General features: G+C 39.1%; 2 protein-coding genes across 4 annotated transcripts in view; one reads left to right on the plus strand and one right to left on the minus strand.

Annotated features, from left to right (window-relative positions):
- zbtb21 (zinc finger and BTB domain containing 21) lies at positions 1-11,347 on the minus strand. The gene is made up of 2 exons (XM_034683859.1): positions 11,218-11,347; positions 1-6,910 (listed from the first exon to the last, which is right to left on the minus strand). The coding sequence occupies exon 2, from the start codon at positions 6,906-6,908 to the stop codon at positions 3,861-3,863; it is 3,048 nt and encodes a 1,015-aa protein (XP_034539750.1). The 5' UTR covers positions 6,909-6,910; positions 11,218-11,347; the 3' UTR covers positions 1-3,860.
- The window catches only part of umodl1 (uromodulin-like 1), a 22,425-nt gene continuing 14,128 nt past the window's right edge, over positions 10,572-18,868 (plus strand). The window contains exons 1-7 of one of the 3 annotated variants that reach the window (XM_034683857.1): positions 10,572-11,189; positions 14,551-14,606; positions 14,702-14,793; positions 15,034-15,192; positions 16,014-16,141; positions 17,004-17,187; positions 18,385-18,525. In XM_034683857.1, the coding sequence (XP_034539748.1) occupies positions 14,593-14,606; positions 14,702-14,793; positions 15,034-15,192; positions 16,014-16,141; positions 17,004-17,187; positions 18,385-18,525 (718 nt within the window). In that variant the 5' untranslated portion in view covers positions 10,572-11,189; positions 14,551-14,592. Of the gene's footprint in view, positions 11,190-14,048; positions 14,316-14,550; positions 14,794-15,033; positions 15,193-16,013; positions 16,142-17,003; positions 17,188-18,384; positions 18,526-18,868 lie in introns of those variants that run through there. The other 2 variants (XM_034683858.1, XM_034683856.1) reach the window with 2 other exon arrangements.

Here is an 18,868-nt window from a genome sequence, read left to right on the forward strand (position 1 = left end):
TTGTATATGTACTCCATTGTTACTCTTTATTACAGAAATTAAGCACAAAAACTGTAGAAAAACCTAAACACAAAACAGCTGCAAGTCTTTAAAAGCAACAATAAAGCAACCGATGTGGATACAAATATTCATTATTGCAGTGAGAGCACAGAATACCAAAAAGATAAAACTTTGTTTTCTAACAAAATTGGTACAAAATCGAGATACAAACACTTCCATATACACATTTCTAATTATTTCTGTGAAACTTTCAGGAAGCTTTCATCACAAGAAATTAAGAGCACTATCATCAATACAGAGAGTTTCTCCAATGAATTAAACATCACGATGCAGCTCACGTTGTTCATTTAGAGGAAAAACAAATTCCCAGTTCATGTGGAGCACTCTTTGAATGCAACATCTCCCAAACACGTAGCAACCGTGATAATTTATGACAAAGTTCTAATCCATCTATAGCCAAAGCAGAAGTATATATTTGTACAAGAATACAGTTGTAAAACAGCTGGAATACAATCAAGACACATTCTTTATAATAAATCTTCTGGAAGCAGGAACACTCTGCTCACTGGTAAAATGAAAGGTTTGCTTCCTCATGCCTCCGCCGTCTTGACGACACCATCATGAAAAGCCTGAGTCATAAGTCATCTGAAACTCTTTTGTGCTTTTTATTGTGAAATAATGGAGACAAAATATTTTAAGGTTGCATAAGGCCATCGAAGCATTGTAAAGCTTGGTTCTTTACTGAATTTGTTTAACTGCAGAGCTCCATCAGTTTATGGATGAGTGTCTATAACACTGGTTCTGTACTGGGTAGGCAGACTGTTGTGACTTGAACACTTTGACAGCTTTGATTATAATTGAAGCTCCTGTGAGGAGTTTTTAGCCTGTTATGAAACGGACTGAAACTATTACCAACGCCTTAATGTGACCTATAAAAGAAGAAGAGACGATTGGCAGGAAGATTGGTTCTATCTATTTTAGTTATTTTCAATGTCTGTCAATGCCGATGAAGAGTAGGCGTCAGGTAGTGATGTGCCAAAACAGACAATTTTTACATTTTCCACTGAAAAAATGCAAAGTGAGTAAAAGTTCTGACTGTAAAGAGATTTAAAATCAGGAAAACACTACTTGTGACTCATGCACACAAAGTCAGGAAAGAGATAAACATTGGGCACTAAAGTCAACCCCAAAAATTCCTCACAGAAGCTTTAATTTAAAAATGTTTAGAATTATTATTTTTTTAATAACAATAAATTATGAAAAAATGTGCTTTCATAAAGCTCCTCTGATAGCTAACCTGCCATGGCAGTTTTATATTGATTTTTATTTCCTGTGATGACTCAAATACGTCATTAAGGAGGCTAACAACTCAATCAGTCCAATATTTTTACGGATTACTTTCACAAAATTTGTTATTTCCTTTTAACATATTTCTATGAGTTCTTATCTGTAAAAAAAAAGAACAACTTCTTCTTATGTTATGACCAATATTTGCACTGCCCCTTTAACTTGTACGAGTATAAAAGTGATTCACTGGTCAGTAATAAGAAAGATAAATTAGGTACTGAATGAAGCAATTTAAGAAGGCTAAAAAAAAAAGAAATGTTTTGCCTGAAACGACAGGTATCTGAGATGTATTTGATGTGTGATATTACTTTAAAATAACTCAACTGAATGTCTTATTCAACCACTTGGTTAAACAAAAAGACAAAAAGGCAAATATGAGAGAATAAACACAAGAATGCTTATTTAAACAAACTTTGGGCAAATGTATATTTTTTACTCCTGCAAACAAACATTTTGTACTTTTTTTCCACTATAAAAGAATCAAACTGTTACACAAAGTGCATATTGAATACATTGTTGAGGCCACCAATATTATCTTAAGGGTTGTCACACACATCAAGAGATAAATCTGATACAAAAGCAAAAGCACTACTTGTCAATTCACCTGTAACCTCTAAAAATGTAAAGCACTTTACCCACACTCAGAGCATACAGTTTACAAAGTTGTACCTTTTTTTTTTTTTTTTTAAATCTTTGCACCTTCAAATGCAGAGATGTTCCAATACCACGGTTTAACCTCCTGGTGCAGATTGCAACTCTTTCACCAGTCAAAACAAGCACTGATCCGAATATATACGCAAATATATATCTAACTTTTAGGCAGCCTCATTAAACTGAAGCCTTGCGCACAGTCAACAGTGTTGGTTTACCAGAGGTTGAAAATAGTGCCCAACTGCAGACAGTTTTCAATCTTTGAATTAATTTACAATCCCTGCTAGAACAGGACTATTGTTTGCTGGCATCTTATGATAAATGATTAGGGATGCACGGCATTATCAGGGTAATAATGCACCACCTCGCCGACAGGGTGGCCCATTGATTGGTGTTAAATTGGTAGTTGCTGTATGGAAGTATTCTGAAGTGTTGGAAACGGACAATGAATGAGCCATTTGAAAAGCTAGTGGAGCACCGGTGATGTGAGTAGGTGCAAAACAAAAATGCTTTAAGACAACACATTTAACTGTGCATCTCAAGAACCATCACCCTGAGCAGCACCAAGAGTTTCTGAAAAGATTGAAAAAGTGAAGCCAGCAAAAACCTGTTAGCAGCCTCTACTTTTGTCATTTAAAGGCCCTGTGAGGAGTTTTAAACTGGCAGAGAAACAGACTGAAAATTATACCGGTGCCTCTTTATGGCCTTCAATAGCAAACAAGACCATCAGCAGCAACACTGACACCTTCTCTGTTGTCATTTTTAATGCCTGAAACCGCCCTGAGGGGGTAGGTGTCAGACCAGATGATGGACATCTCGCTTCAGAAACAGCCTTTATTTGACTGTTTTCATGGAAAATAATCACATTGCCTGATAAAGTTGACTGTCAAAAGAGAACAGGATGAGGTTTTTGTTGAAAACACTACTTTTGCATGTTTAGAACAAGAGATAAGAGGCATCAATTTGTCCTCAAGGGGGTGCCAGAATCGATACAAAACAAAAGTTCCTCACAGCAGCTTTAACAAAGCAAAGAAATAGAGCAGTGACCTTACATCTTAATGTCTAGATTTAAAGAGTGATATCTGCATCATGTATGATATAATCAAATGCTTTTTTATGTTTGTTTCTAAAACAGACGTCTCAATAAGAGTGACAGGTGAAGCTTTGTACAGGCTTTACCTTGAGTTTGAAAATATTGACAAATTTGATACCAGCAAAAATCCAATATCGTGCATCCTTATCATTTACCTGAAGTTCTTATTATGCTGCTCTACAACAGTAATTTGCATGAAACCCACAACACAACCATGGTACCAGCGCAGCACAGCGTAATGTAAAGGCTATCAAGCACCAAAGAAGAACTGAAATCTAGTTCAACAAGTTGATTTTCTTTTGGGACCACATTGCAATGACTGAAGTATTTCTCCTTCCTCAATACTAGGCTGTGTCTAAGGCATTTCCACTACCTTCCACTTTAAGTATGGTTTTGGTATTGGTGTCTGTATTGAAACAGCTCTAATACAAAGTGGTGCATCTGAAACAAAACAGGGTACAACTCTGTACTGTGTTTTCTCAAAAGCATCTACATAGATAAGTACAAGTAGACAGCTAAAAGAGATTTAAAATAGATCAATAGTTATATCTCATTTGGAAAGTAAAATAAATCATTTATATTCATCTCGTCTCTCAGAGGAATCTAGCACTTGATTGCACATTCACGTTTACACCTCTATTGAACATGGCCACTTTAAAATGTCATTGGAGGCAAGCAGATAAGCTATACATTCAAAGTCTTCCTTTTGTAGGCTGAGGTGTTTAAGTCTAATATCGTCTCTCGAGAGAAACTTCTACTTTTCTGATGCTTACATGTGGCTGTGACTCTGCTCGTGGCTCCACAGACTGAACGCCGTCTTGAAGGTCCTGTGGCAGAGCTTGCACATGTACTGCCTCTTGAACGTCAGAGCAGAGAGAGACGGCGCGTGGTAAAAGAGTGTCTCTGATTCCTGAGGGCCTCCTTGACTCTCCATGCTGTTGGACCTCGACAGAGGGCTGTGGCTGCTGGATTGATGTTCCAGCTCAGGCCTCTTTGTCTTGTTTACAGATGAGCTACAGGGCTCGGGGCTGCTGGACTCCTCAGCCACTGGGGGCGTCTGGGCGGACTTGAGCACGGAGGCCTGTGGGGAGCGACGTTCAGAGCTCTGAGGGGTCGTGGGAGGGGATGGAGACAGGGAGGGATTCCTTTCGATTTCTTTGGCTCCAGGTTCGTTAGCCGTCGACATGTGGGACTGGAAGTGGCTCCAAAGGCGGAAGTTGGTCCTGAAGGCTTTGTTGCAGATGTGACAGATGAACGGTTTGATGTGGCAGAGCAGCTCCTGATGTCGTTCCAGGTCTTTGCGAGAGCTGAAAAGATTCCCACATTTCTCGCATGGCCACACACCAGGTTCCTCAAGTCCAGATTTTGAAGACCCTGTATTTTCCCTCTCACTCACAGCCTCCTCCATTGGCTCTTCCTTTACTACCAGCTTTCCATGGTGGCCCATGCTTAGGTCTTCAGGCACAAAGGATGAAGAGTCTTCCGAGTCGTACATTGGTGGACCTGAGGAGTCGCTGTAGCAGATTGTGTCTCTTGAAGTCCTGGTTGCCAGATGCTCGTCCTGGTAATGATCCTCTCTGAGCATTTCAGAGGACTCTTCGCTGTTCTCATGTTCCTGCAGGTGAATCTGGTCTTTAACAGTCATCATGTTTTGGTTGTGGACCTCCACCTGGTGACGCCATATGCTAAAGGACGACTTGAAGGTCCGCATGCACTCCAGGCACGTCAGTTTCTTGTACTTACAATGTGCCTCGTGGTCTATTTTTACCGATGGACTGGAGAAGCGGAGGCCACAGTAGGGACATACAGTTGCATGCCGACAGCCTCTCTCGTGGTCGCCTTGTTCAAAGAGTGAAGACAGCTTCATGTTGCAAAGCCTACAGGAGTAGACGCCAGCATCTGGGTTTTTCTGTTGACTGATTTCATCCTGCTCCTGGTAAAGGACGCTCTCGTTTGCCGTGTCCTGGTCTGCTTTTTCAGCAGGATGTGTCCTTAAATGCTGTCTGTACTGAGACTGGAACACAAATACCTTCCCACAGTAAGGACATATATAGCTGGGCCTCGATCTCTTTTTGGTAAGTGAAGGAGATTGCAAACCCTGTTTATTCCTCTTCAACTTCCAGAGAAGCGCTTTCTTTATCTCCCTCTCTCTCACAATGTCTATCAGCTTCTTTTGAAATTTCTCATCTAGCACAGAAGAGCTGGAGGATGACGCCGGGTTTTGTACGACACCATGCTGAGTTTGGCAGTGAGTCCACACTTTGAAGTTGGTATGGAAGCGCTTGTGGCAGATGTCACAAGCATACGGCTTTTCAGGGTTGTGATACATATTTACATGCCGATGTAAGCCAGCACTAGACCTGAAAACTTTTAAACAGTTCCAGCATTTGAAGATTTTGTTCTGAGGTGGCTCTTCACTGTTCTCGTTTACGTTGCCGCTGGCACTCTGAGGCACTGTCACGTCGTCATCCAGCGTCGGGGGATGTTCTTTGAATATTTTGCTCTTCTTAAAAGGGTACCTTCTGTTGTCTGGCCTGTCCCTTCTTTTCCCAAAAGAATTGAAATCTGGCCTTAAACCTTGGTCATAATTTGCTTGCAAGTCTTTGAGATTGACAGGCAACGCATCCCCAACTGTGATCCGAATAATGTCCATGGGGTCTGCGAGTGGGCTGCTGGGCTCAGCTTTCACACTGACCTCTCTTCCTACCTGAGTTTCTTCATCATACCTGCTGGGGTGTTTTGACCTGAGAACCAGGGGAGACGTTCTTTTTGAGTTGCCGTTGTGAGCAGGTGTTTCAGGCCCACATGCTTTGGATGCCATTTTAACAACTGACTGTTCGCGGTTTTGCAGATCCTTGAGTTCCAATGTTGGAGAGAACACTGGAACAGGGCTGTCCATGGATAGGGATCTCCGGAGGAGGCTTTTTATGAGTGGTCCGCTCCGGTCAATGGTCGGGCTTGGCTCACTGGCCTGACCTTGAAAGGACACTTTGGTGTGATAGTGGTGCTCCTGCTCCTCTTCGTCCTCTTTGCCGTCCTGGTCAATGCCAGACTGCAGCCTAATGTGCTGCACTTCTGCATCGCTGAAGGACACTGAGGAAGTCAACTGGGGCCGAACAGATGTGATGTGTGATGAATTCCCTTTTAATATGGAGGCGTAAGGATAGGTGGGCTTTCTCTCGGCAGGTTCACTCTGTTCTGCTGATTTCCTGCTGATAGATTCAGAGTTTCTGACTGATTCATATGAGAAGCGTTCTGAAGGAGGCTGTGTTGATTCTCGAGTAGAGTGAGGAGGCGACACTCTCTCTGATGTCTTTTTAGGATAATTTGAGCGTGAGGGATGGGCGGTCTCATTCCTGACCCGACGCACAATGACACTTCTTGTCTGGACATCATTCTCTTCCCCTTCAGAGAACGAAAGCCTTTTTCTGGACACACAGTAGGATGCATGTGGCCTTGTTGACACAATGTTTGTGAGGAAAGGGATTCCAAGACTGTAGCCCAGCTCTTGAATGGCTGCAAGGCTCCCTTTGTCCACAAAGAGGGAGGAGGAGTAAATGTAATTCAGAACGATTTCGAAGGCGTCCGGCTCACAGAAGTCCAGGTTAACTACTTTAAGGGACTCCGTGTCCATCCGTGTAAACAGGGACTGGAAATATTCACTGCTGGCAGCCAAGACACTCTTATGAGCCTGGTACCTCTGATCCCCTACAACCAGGACAACATCGCACATCTGACCCCGAAGACGCTGCTCATTGAGAACCCCTAACACTGAGAGGGCATGGGAGGGGTTGCTGTAATGCACAAGGCTCTCCATGGCTGAAAGACAAGACAAGAAGATTCATTCAAGCAGGAATGTAAACAAAAACAAACAAACAATAAGAAAAAAGGTTTTCATATACAGTTCATTCAGCTACTTTACTTAGAATCACATCCTGAAAGCTGGCCTCACGCCCCTTTCACTGTATACCTGTATGAGCCTCATCATTTCTCATGCCACAACCACTTCAGTTCAGCGGCAGTATACTCTGTCAACCTCCATTATTCTATCTTTATGTAATGTTGTTTAATTTTAATTGCTAATAACTTTTTAATAATTGTTACTTTATAGGCTCTTGTTTGCTTTATATATATATATATATACAAAAAAATTCGCACTGTCTACTTTGCTACTGTGACACTTGAATTTCCCCGTTGTGGGACGAGTAAAGGACTATCTTATCTTATCTTTATTTCAGTTAGCCCAGACAAACAAAACCTGTTTCTTATTCTGAAATATGTAACAAGAAGGGAAATAATTGGTTACACATTATCAAACAAAAGAACATACAATTATAACTTTCTGTACATATGATGCTGAATCTTTCAAATGTTTCCACAACATACATCTTGATTAATGTGCAGTATCGTGCAATATCTCTTGTTAAAAACGTTAAAACATGAATGAGGACTCTTGTAAGTGAACAATATCACCTTGTTTAAGTTCCTTAAAATGTTGGATTTAAATTCAATGTATTCAGGGGTTAAAGTTAATAATACATTTTTTTAAGGCCGTCAGCCTCAATGCGTTCATCATGATTCAATTAAGGTCCCAAATTAAAGCTGTGTTTCTTTAAATCGCATGTTGTTTTGTCCCTTATGACACGCCGTAGTTAATCTACTGCTGCTCTTCCTGCTGCCAGTGTGATGGAAAGTAATGAAACCACTGCACTTTTGAATGGCACACTCCACTTAATTAAACTCCCAGATGGCCCATTTGATAATTCAAAAGTAATACACACTTTGTGTCTGACAAAATTAAAATACCACCCAAGCGGCCTAGTGGTATAGGCCCCTGCCCCATGTACAGAGGCTTTGAGGCAATGAGAAGAATGTATGATTCATATCATGAGTTACCTTGTGAATGCAAAAAATAAAGTTATTTATAAAAATGTGAAATATTATTTGTGACTTAGAATTGCAAAGTTTAGCCTGTTAATCAGCCCACAGAAACACCAGCAACAATGACTTTGATATTTGATTAATCATTGAAATAGTGTGGTCTCAGCTTTCTGGCAGTTTTCTCTACATTCTTAAAATTCTTAATTTTCATATTTTTTTCGTAGATCAATACAGTTTTAGGTATAAGAATTTTTAATAAGAATTATTGCTGGTTGAAAAAAAATCGTATTTTAAACAGAAGACATATGATATACATAAAGCCACAAGGAAAAATACTTTTTTTTAGTAGAGAACCTACGTTTTAGAAACACTTCAGAAAATTGTGCTAATCTAGATGGAAAGCATATATTTCTGTTTTATTATATCTGAAATATTAATAAAAATTATCTCTACAGATAAGTTACCATTTCATCTACAGCATTGCAAATGCTTATACAGAAGGACACACAAGGGAAGCTCATGAGCATTACATCATTTGAGTCTGAAGTTATATGAGGAAAGCTGTGTCAAGTCACCCTCACTGAGACTGACTGAAGCAGGAAGTCTGCCTTTAAAATAAAGAAATCCTTTAACAGAGAATGAGTACTGGGCAGAAAAATAGAAGCTTTTCTTAAACCCCTTTCATATATACATATATATATAATTAATGGTTGCATTTCACGATACAAATACAGTACATTTACAGTGTGATTATATTTTAGATGCCATCTGCTGATTCAGAGAGCGATGAGATAGGTGCGTCAGGATTTGTTGTACATTTCCTCCATATCTCTTAAATTAGAGTTTCACTGTTTACATCAGTTGTGTTGTCAATGCCCTAACCAATGCTAAAATAATCATCCTCAATGAAAATGTTAAAAACAAGAAATGCTAAATCTGCACCTGCACAACAAAAGCTTCACGACTAGCTCTTTTTTTCACTTCAACTTTTATTGCTATAATTAAGATAGCAAAAATACAACTTAGAACACAAGTTTTTTTGTATTTTCAGGTGATTTAAGGCTGCATACACTGCCTCCAGACTCTGTTATGTAAGGGTAGTCTGCATGTCACCAAAACACAGGGCAAAATCAAACAAGGGATACTTCACATTTTGTTAAGTTTCTCTTAAAACATTCGTTTTAGAGGAATACTTGTAGGAAAATTCAACTGTCCTCAATATCCCCCATGACAATGATGCACTTAAAAACACAACTACCCCAACCACTTCCAGAATAATACAACTGGTCTGTAGGTAAATGTGCTTTCATGTAGAATATAATGATCTGCTTTTGTTGGAGACATATTCAGAGAGGTGTGAACAAAAATGAGTTCATTCTAGCAGCTGAACTGCAAATGTGTGGTGCATCAATTGCCTCCATTACATTGTATCTTCATATAACCTGGTTATACCAGACTTTTCATTCATTTTGGTTCCATTATTGCCATATTTATTTATGCATGTCAATTACTCTCTTGTAAATAGCTATTACTGAGCAAAATTATTTATCACAGGTTAATAAAATATGGTATTACCCCGGCTTTCTTACTGATCTTCGGGTTGTGCAAGAAGCTTGATTCTGATTGGTCAAAACCTTATTAACATTCACTGACATGAGCAACACCAGAGTCAAACTGATTGCATGCATTCATGTCAAATCAATCCACTGAAAGAGTTCTGTCACATTTAACAGGCAGATAAGAATCCATCACCATGGAACGCTATCTGATGTGGAAACACTGGGATTATTAAAACATAACTCATTTTAAATCAATAAAATAATATCTTAATCAATGTTTTTGACAATGTGTGTGTGTATTTGAAGTTAGTGGCCACATAATAAGCAGGATAATGTATGGTTAAGAGGGTTGTTATGGGAAAAAGAATCCCGACAGGGTGAGACAAGATACCAGCGCTAAGTCGGTGTCTTGTCTCACCCTGAAGGGGTTCTTTTTCCCATAACTTAATAAAATATAATATGAAGGGCCTCTATTACTTTCAGTCATCACCTTTTCTTAAAAATAAGTACATGAATAAAACAGGTACGGTTTTCTTCTTCTTCTTCTTCTTCTTCTTCTTCTTCTTCTTCTTCTTCTTCTTCTTCTAGTATTATCTTCATAGTTATGTTTGAATCCATGTTTTTCTTTTTCAAACACAATTTAATTCTCACAGATCGTGGTTCAATGAGGATAACTCACTCGTTTTTCATTAAAATTAATATTAAAACATTTCAAATGTACATTGGAAAGCCCTAAATATAAATACAATAGTTTTACATGACAAAGATTTTTGTTTATTTTATTCTACATTTTTATTTTTTTATGAAGTAATATTGATAAATTAACACGACACCTCTTCTGTCACAAACTGCCCATAATTTTATGCTGCATTTAGCTGGTTTGGAAGACATATATTGCCTAAAATAAACTTTTAAGAGAGTCCAATTTTCGTATTAATGCTTTTATTTTGAAAGTTGTGACCGGAAGCTATGTTACCATCTTGACGTAATTGACACTTGTTACCATGTTACTATGGGTTATTGTGCTGAAGCTTCATTCATTCATCAAAAACTAACACCCGCTTTGTTGCTTCTTCGCAAAAACTCGCAGACCACGTTCACCTAACAACACGGAATATCCAGTCGTGTCTTTTTCTCTAGGAGGAAGTTGAGTGAGGCTGTCAGCATAAGATCATCCGTAAAACGTGGCTGGGTTTTCTCATGACAGATAACTTCTCCTAAACGGGCGATGCTTTCAGTTTAGGTATTAGTCACGAGCTTCTCTTTGTCTTGCGAAAGAACTGACCGTTACTATTCCACAGCCAACGGTTAGAGAACGTTAACTGAGAGAAAAGTTGAGCGCGTTTCGATGGACTCCACCGAGAGAAAACACCGTTGGTAGGCTACAGACAGGGAGGCTGGAGGAGTGTGGGGGAGTGAATTACCCCGCAGCTACCCCCCGGTGAATGTAGTGTTTGTTTTTGTTTTTATTTTCCTCTAACACGGTTCAACCCGGACTGACATGGCGCGGTTCCTGGCTGCAAAACAGGTTGTAGCAGGTCAGGTTTTACAGCAGCACAATCCCCCTTTCGAGTTACGTCAGTGAGGAAAAGGAAAAGCTTCTCCTCAACAGCACTCTACCAGCTGTATTTAACCCTCCCTGGTAATCATTCTCAACAGTAAGTTTGGTGTGCTGTCTACACTTACCCTGCCCGTCGTCTATTTGGTCTTTCCTCCACACAGCCGGGACTTTATTCACTGTTGTGTAGATTTCTGCGCGCTGGTCGTGATTCCATCCATCTTGAATTTGACGTCATCCCACACCAGGGATGAGGTCATCGCAAAGAACGCTCGTCACGTGCACTGCTCACTGATAGGCTAATAAAGGACTGGGGGCGGGACCAACGGAAGAACTGACACAGAGGCTAATTTAAAGGGATAGGTCATATTTTTGTTTTTAATGTGGATTAAAAATGAAAATACTCAAAATACACACAGTATGAATTTGATATTTTCAATAATTATGACATTTCACAGGCTTTACAGATCTTAACAAATGAAGTGTACCCCAAACAGATCTTTGGGGTAGAGTTTCTGTGTTTACAGTGTTTGAGATGTCACTGAGACATTCTTTAATATCTTGTTTGGTATTTTTGTTACCTAAAACCACACTCTCTTAATCAAGAGTAACAGAATATGAGGGAGTGACAGTGAAGGATGTTAAAGTTGCTTTACATTAGGGATGTTTTTGGTTTTATAGGACTTAGTACTACTAAAAAAAAACACATTTAAGACATACATTCATACATGACATGAGACAGCCTCTTCTAAGTGAATAGGTGATCAAATGTCTTTATCTATCTACACCCTTGAATTTCCCTTTTTCATGCCTTGTTTTTACCAAACAAAAATGAAGGAACAGAAATTGGCCTCTTTCTTTATTCATTTGTAGCTGGCTCTCACTCATCACTCATGGCCGACGGCTGCCAACTTGCATTCAGTTTCACTTGCACTCTATTGAGCATTGTTCTGTTTAAGGAGCGTTATTTACCAGAAAAATGAACCAAGTAAAATATGAATGTGGTTATATTTAGCTTGGCTGTGTATCAAGACTAGCTGAGTAAAGAATAATGAACTCTTCTGCCATTTAAAAAAAAAACAATAGTCCATTAATGTCTTCCCTGAAATACACGTGCATCACACATGTCCAACCCTCTGTGCTTTATTTGATAAGACAAGACAGTATGTAGGAAAGTTTACATCTTTTATTCCAACCCTGACACACACCTATAGAAATATTTTTAAAAATACACTGAAATTGAAAACACCTAAATTTGATAAACACTACAGATGTGGTATGTCCATAATCTCCTTATCCACTTAACACTGTTAAGTTGAATCTTTTGATGTTGTTTTGAAAACATGTTCTATACATTTAAATAATTTTTAAGGTAATTTTGTTCCAGTGTATTTCACTCACATTTCCTCTGCTTGTATTTAAAGTTGTAATGATGTTTCTATGGGCATTTGGCACTTTGGGGTGTATTGCATGTTTGACCACACCCCCTCCATTATGTTGCTTATCAGCCTAGTGATGAGTAACATCTATCTTCATGGGTGTGCACCCCCCCCCCCCCCCTTTTTTTTTTTCTTTCCAAAAAGCAATCATCTGACAAAGACCAGCATGTCCAAACAACCTCCTCTTTCTTCCTGATATATGTGATTGCGGTGTAGCTATGTGAAGTGTGTGTAACCTCCCCTATTTAATAATAACCTTACACCAACACCATGTTTTGTCTTACTTTACTTGTAATACTAAAACACATTATAAAACAGGAAAACAAAAAACAAGCAAAAAAAAAAAAAAAAAAGAATTAATAACCAGAGCCATATTTTGAGTCTTCTATGTTTTAAAGACTATCTTATATATTTCAACCTCAGATGAGATGGTTTTCAGTGGGTTAAAGTTGTGAATCAAATTTATAATAAACATGTATCTGCATGCCCCCCTGGCCCCAATGAAACTAATTACATCTGAGACTGAGTAAAGTCAGGTAGCAGAAGGTTTGTGTCATTACAGGTATCCAGTGGGAACTTGTTGCTAGGTTTATTTGCCTGTCGGCTTCTTACTGGAACTCATTGTCAGCTACAGTGTAGTTATAAATCAGGTGTGGCACTGGTTGGGAAAGAAGTATCAGAAACATGAAAAGCACGTTGGTTTGAGACAGTCATTGCTCCTCTGTAGTGTAGCTGTATCAAAGAGGCCTCAGTTAACCCAGCCTGTTGCCCTGATCCTCCCTGCATCTGCATGCTCCAGCGTGTCAGCATGTAACCAGCCATTATGACTTAATGACTGAGTGAAGTGTAATCAGGCACATTTTCACACCTCATTACTAAAAGGGGACACCATTACATTAATCATTGCAATTACGTTTGCAACAAATTGACGTAAAGACTTCGAGGAGTTCAGAAAACTGGAGAATTTTTGTTCACATTTATTTTCACTTTGAAATGTCAGTGATGACAGACTCTTGATGTAGTCTTTTTATAACACAGAGCTGTGACAGTCTAAGCTGTTCCTTCTTATAATGAAAATGAAGACATGTGGGAAAATGGCAGGGAATTTCTCACTCCTCCTTTTTTTTTGACACTAATGGCTGACACAGGCTGTTAAATCCGGCAGCATAGCGAGCACTGCTATGGTTACCTGTGTGGAAACCGAGTCATTAGGGACATGGGCTCCTCCCATCCCACGTCTCCTTGCCTGGCATCATAAACATGTTTACTGACCCTGGCACCAGCACAGAATGAGTAAAATACAAATCCTTTATTCAACAGAAATAAAATCAAGGCCTGGGTTTTGTTTGTGAGAATCATGTGGAATAAAGTTTTTTCCCTCTTTTTATAATACACTGACTCATAAGCTTGTCATGCCTCCACACGTCATCAAAATACAAGATATCTTAATTATTCTTTGAGAAATAAAAGCTAATCAGTACAGTCAAAACACAAATCTGATCAGAAATATCACTTGGATCAAACTGAAAAAAATTACCATCTGGCTGCCATTATTTTTTGGTCCATGAGGGACTGATGTTGCTACGAGGGGAGGAGAAAGACAGAGCCACAGAGGATTTGGTCTTTGAGAGCACACACTCTGAACAGTGAGTTAGCATCATTTCAAAGAGAAACATGCACCTACAATGTGGTGGATTTTGATCTGGGAAAAATGAGTTGGATGCTCTCCATGTGGGTGGCCGCGGCCCTGCTGGCTCTGTGTATGGGAGAAAGCTCTGTGCTTGAAGGTAGGCCTCTACGCAGATGATGGATTAGCATGAAAATGTATGTATTTTCATAACAGAAAAAGGGCTTTTATGAAAAACTACATGTCCTTATTTGAATGCTGTCAGTTATGTAACCTTTTTTCTGTGCTAATGACTAATGCAGACTGTAAAATCAGATGTTTATATGCAGCCAGATACTTACCAGGGAAACTTAGCCAGCAGTGAAATTTACTGGATCTATTTTCCTTCATTTCAGGAACGAGCCTTTCTGCGTCCGGCTACCATCTGTGTGTTCACAATGAGACGAGGATTGTGAGTTTCCTGGCAATTCACAAGGTCCCCTACACTGTGACAAAGCCGTGTGGAGATTGGCTCCAGTATAAGACATGTACAGTCACTCTTTCCAGGATGGTCCATCAGACTGAGTACAGGACGATGACAGAAGAGGTGACCAGGTGCTGTGATGGATACGAACAAGTCGGAAGATACTGTGCCCTGCGTGAGTTTACTTCTCATTATCATATTTAAAAATCTCAGAAAGAGCTCATACTTTTCTGTTTGTTGTCATATTTCAAGTCTCTCTGCACAAAAGCGTGATGATGCAGCATCACACTCTGACAGACAGATAACCAGCCTGACCTTTCAGTGTGTGATGCTGTGTGTGAGACACCAGATGGAAGCACAGCAAATATCACACTGATTATATATGGGAAGTAACGTGTTATTTCTTCAAACAAAGCTGTAAACAGGAGCGAAGAGTTTACCACCAAGCCAGGATCCTGTCCAAATGCAGATGGATCCAGTCCTGGATCTGAGGCCTGTGAGTGGGACATAGACTGCACAGGCTGGCAGAGATGCTGCCACAGATTGGGCAGTTCTCTCTGCAGTAATCCTGCAAGTTAGTATTCATCATTACTCTTTATTATTGTTTTGGTTATTAATAACGACTACAGTTTTGTCATGTCTTGTTTTGTTTTTTTTAAGGTTTCATGCAGTGACAAAACAGCAGTGTTTTGTTGAGACATGAGCTCATATTCAAGCTCCTTTTTACACCTGGAAAACTGTCTTTGCAGTACAGCAGGATTAAAGGGACTATAGTCTTTATCCTCAAAACACAGACAGCTTTATTTCCATTAATATATTCATTGCATTAAAAAATAATAAAAGCCATCAGCTAAGGCTAAATTACTTTCATGCCTTCACAGAGGTACCCAACAACTATACTTTACATGAAAGTCATATGGGATGGGCATGGGTATGGAGCCTCATGATATACCGTTAGACACTGTCTGATTTACTGTTACTCAACATACAAAGACTATCAGCTAGATAACAATTTTTGATATGAATGTTTATAATGTTTGTTCAAAAATGCATGGTGTCATTGCATAGCAGCTCAAATCTCTTAAAGCTGCATCTCAATAATTTGATGACCTCAGGGGATCTTTTTTTCAAATCAAGAGAGAGTCACCTTTATATTTCTTCAAAGTGTCAGTTTGTAAAGTCATCAGCCTTTTGTTTTGCTTTTTGGCCATACTAACTCTTTTCTGCTAACCTACTTCACCATAAAAACAACAGTACACTATTCCCGCCTACTCTCACTGCTACATTATTTTGACACAGTTTTTATACATCCACCTAGTTTGCAGAAGGTGTAGGAAGAAAATCTTGCTTTTCTTTGTAACTTGTTTTTATAACCCCTTTTCATTAAACTTTCAGGTCCATCTAATGTCTCTACCACCGGAGGATGCCGTTTTAATGCAACAGTGACAGTGAAGACAGATTACCAGCCACTGATGTCCAATAATGGAGGACATCTAAATCACCTTAGATTGCTGCAGGCAATGGTAATACAACTGCTAACACTGGTACTGCTTCTACAGCCATTCACCATATTCTCACAGTGGCTAATTTCCTCTGTCAAACCAATAATGTTTTTCTGAGCACTTCCTAGCTTACATTACTAAGCTACCAAGTACAAACTACTTTTCTAGCTAAATTATGTTAGCTAGAAATGTAAACCTTTCCTTCTGAATCGTGCAAAACTTTGATGCGTCATCAACTTCCAGGCATTTCTTTGTTTAGCAGCGTATAACATATAGAGATTAGGTTGTTATAGTAGATTTCCAGTTCATCAACCAGAGTCTCTGGTTTGAACAAACGGTCTGTTCTACATGACTACGGCCTGCTATCAAAAAAAGCAGAACACCATGGTTTCTGGCTAATGACCAGGACTGTCTAGTTGGCTAATCTAAGTGGTGAGATACGCTAACCTTAGCCATCATCTGGCTGTAACTGGGTTATCCAGTATGTTGTGTTGTTTTGTCTTGAAAAATGACCAGATTTCCTCCTGGCTTTTTACTGTTTATTGTCTTACAGTTGTCCTTCAGTTGTTGATTAATCTGGAAGCGCTGAGGTAATAATCGCTAGAAATCCCTAAACTATAGTACAATTTGATAACAGCATTTGAGCTTCCTGCTTCATGCATGATAGAGGAAACTGGCTGCAAAGGGTGTGAAAATGGTTAAATAAGCTCTGATGCTTAGGAAGCCTATAACTGCTCTATTGGTTTGTTCTCTTTAAATGTTAATGATTAAATGGTGGAACATTTACCAGGAATTATTCCTGTATGTCTCACTTTAATGCACAATTTTTCCTTTTTCTACATATTGATCAATATTGGTTATTTTCTGTCTTTATCATTTAAAGGTCACAGGAGCTCTGCAGGCTGATGTCTCTGTGTATTACCTCGACTCATGGCCTGTTTACCCCTTCAGAACTGCCACCTCTCTGCTGATCGAATGCAGCAGTCCTCTTTCACTTCACAATGTCACATCAAAGCTGCATCTGCTGCTCGCGCACATACAGGAGGTGTCATCTGTAACCGTGGAAGGTGAGGTGACATGCTTGTCCTCGTCTCCACTTCTGTCTTCTTCAGAGAAATGACATTCTTTCAGAGTTTTGAGAATGATTCATGTTGCAGAGAACACGGCGTTCAGGAAAAAATGACTCAGCTGCACCACAGTTTCCATCTCCCACCACTTGTATTTGAGTGACAGTCATTCAGTGGGATGTTTCCTGCAACAGCGGAAAATAACACGAGAGACACGCATAACCACACCACACACGTGAACCAACACACACAATCCCACACACAGATATTAATCACGAATCTGCCATACTTGTTCCATTTGTTTAAAATGCAGAATAACTCCTCTGTCATGCACACATTTAAAACAAAGGACCAATCTAATATATCACTCTTTACTGGCATGATAATGCACTTCTATTCGGCACCTCTCAAATACTTAAATACTTAAATAAAAGATGCAAAGTTTCTATTAGAAGAAAGATGTAGTTACAATGCTAGACCAGGGTGAAAGCATACATGCATTTATTTCTGGGCCTTTTGAAACACACTAAAAACATGAGTAATACAAACAGATTGATCCAAATGTCATAGTAATCAGTCACATTATTCAAACCTGAAATCTTTTAAGTTATGTCTTATATTTTCAAATCTTCCTGCATTTGCCTAAAAATAATGTTTTTAAGTTGCAGTTTGAGTACTTTTTCAAATATCACCTAATAATGACTTCATATTGGAAATCAGCATTTAGTGATCCTGTGGTATTTATTTGTGATCCCAATGTTAACCTTGACATTTTTTACCGTACATATTATTGCAGAAAACACTGAAGTGAATACCATGTCTTGATGAAATGAAAGGGTTAAAAACGAAACACAAACATACTTTAGGGAGTGACAAAAATAAAATAAGAAGAGCAGATGGGGACAAAAACGAAGCTGAAATAAAAAAAAATGATCGTCTTATATTTCTAAACCCAGATCATTATTTATATTTTAATCCATGTGATTCTTATGAAAACAGTTGAAGTTCTATCTATTATATTTAATAAATGATCAAGCATTACCAGATTAATGATGTTTTAAGGTCATTTTTTTGTTTTTCAGGGAAGTATTTAAGCTTTATTTTCATTTTAAACTTTGATATTATTACTTGTTATGCAATCTCAGCCCAAATTCATCAGCTCATGACCTCTTCATATTTGTGTTTGTGTAACTGCAGATATAAATGAGTGTGCACAGCCTGCCCTGTGCCGGTGCTCCCCTAATGCAAACTGTACCAACACAGAGGGTTCCTACCACTGTACCTGTCTGCAAGGATACACTGATGTTGACCCCAGTGACCCTGGAGCCCATTGTAGAGGTCAGACTGTGTTTGTGCGCTCGCGCTCGCATGTGTGCATGTGCACGTGCGTGTGCGTGTGTATGTGTGTGTGTGTGTGTGTGTGTGTGTGTGTGTGTTAGCAATAAAATAAAATACATGTACTTGATAACTGCATGACATTGATAAAGAGATAATGTATAATGAACGAGTGGTTATGTAAATCATGATACTGAGCAAGACCCCAATTCTACTTTGCATTATCACCCGCTCACTATACCTTATCTACCTTATTACCCAGCTTCCAACTAAAGACATAATCAAGCTGGCTTTGTGGTTGCTTTATGTTTGTTCTCTTCAGTTTGGTTGACGTCGCTTTGACTCA

Source organism: Notolabrus celidotus, chromosome 5 (genome assembly GCF_009762535.1).
Source record: "Notolabrus celidotus isolate fNotCel1 chromosome 5, fNotCel1.pri, whole genome shotgun sequence".
Taxonomy (NCBI): Eukaryota; Metazoa; Chordata; class Actinopteri; order Labriformes; family Labridae; genus Notolabrus; species Notolabrus celidotus.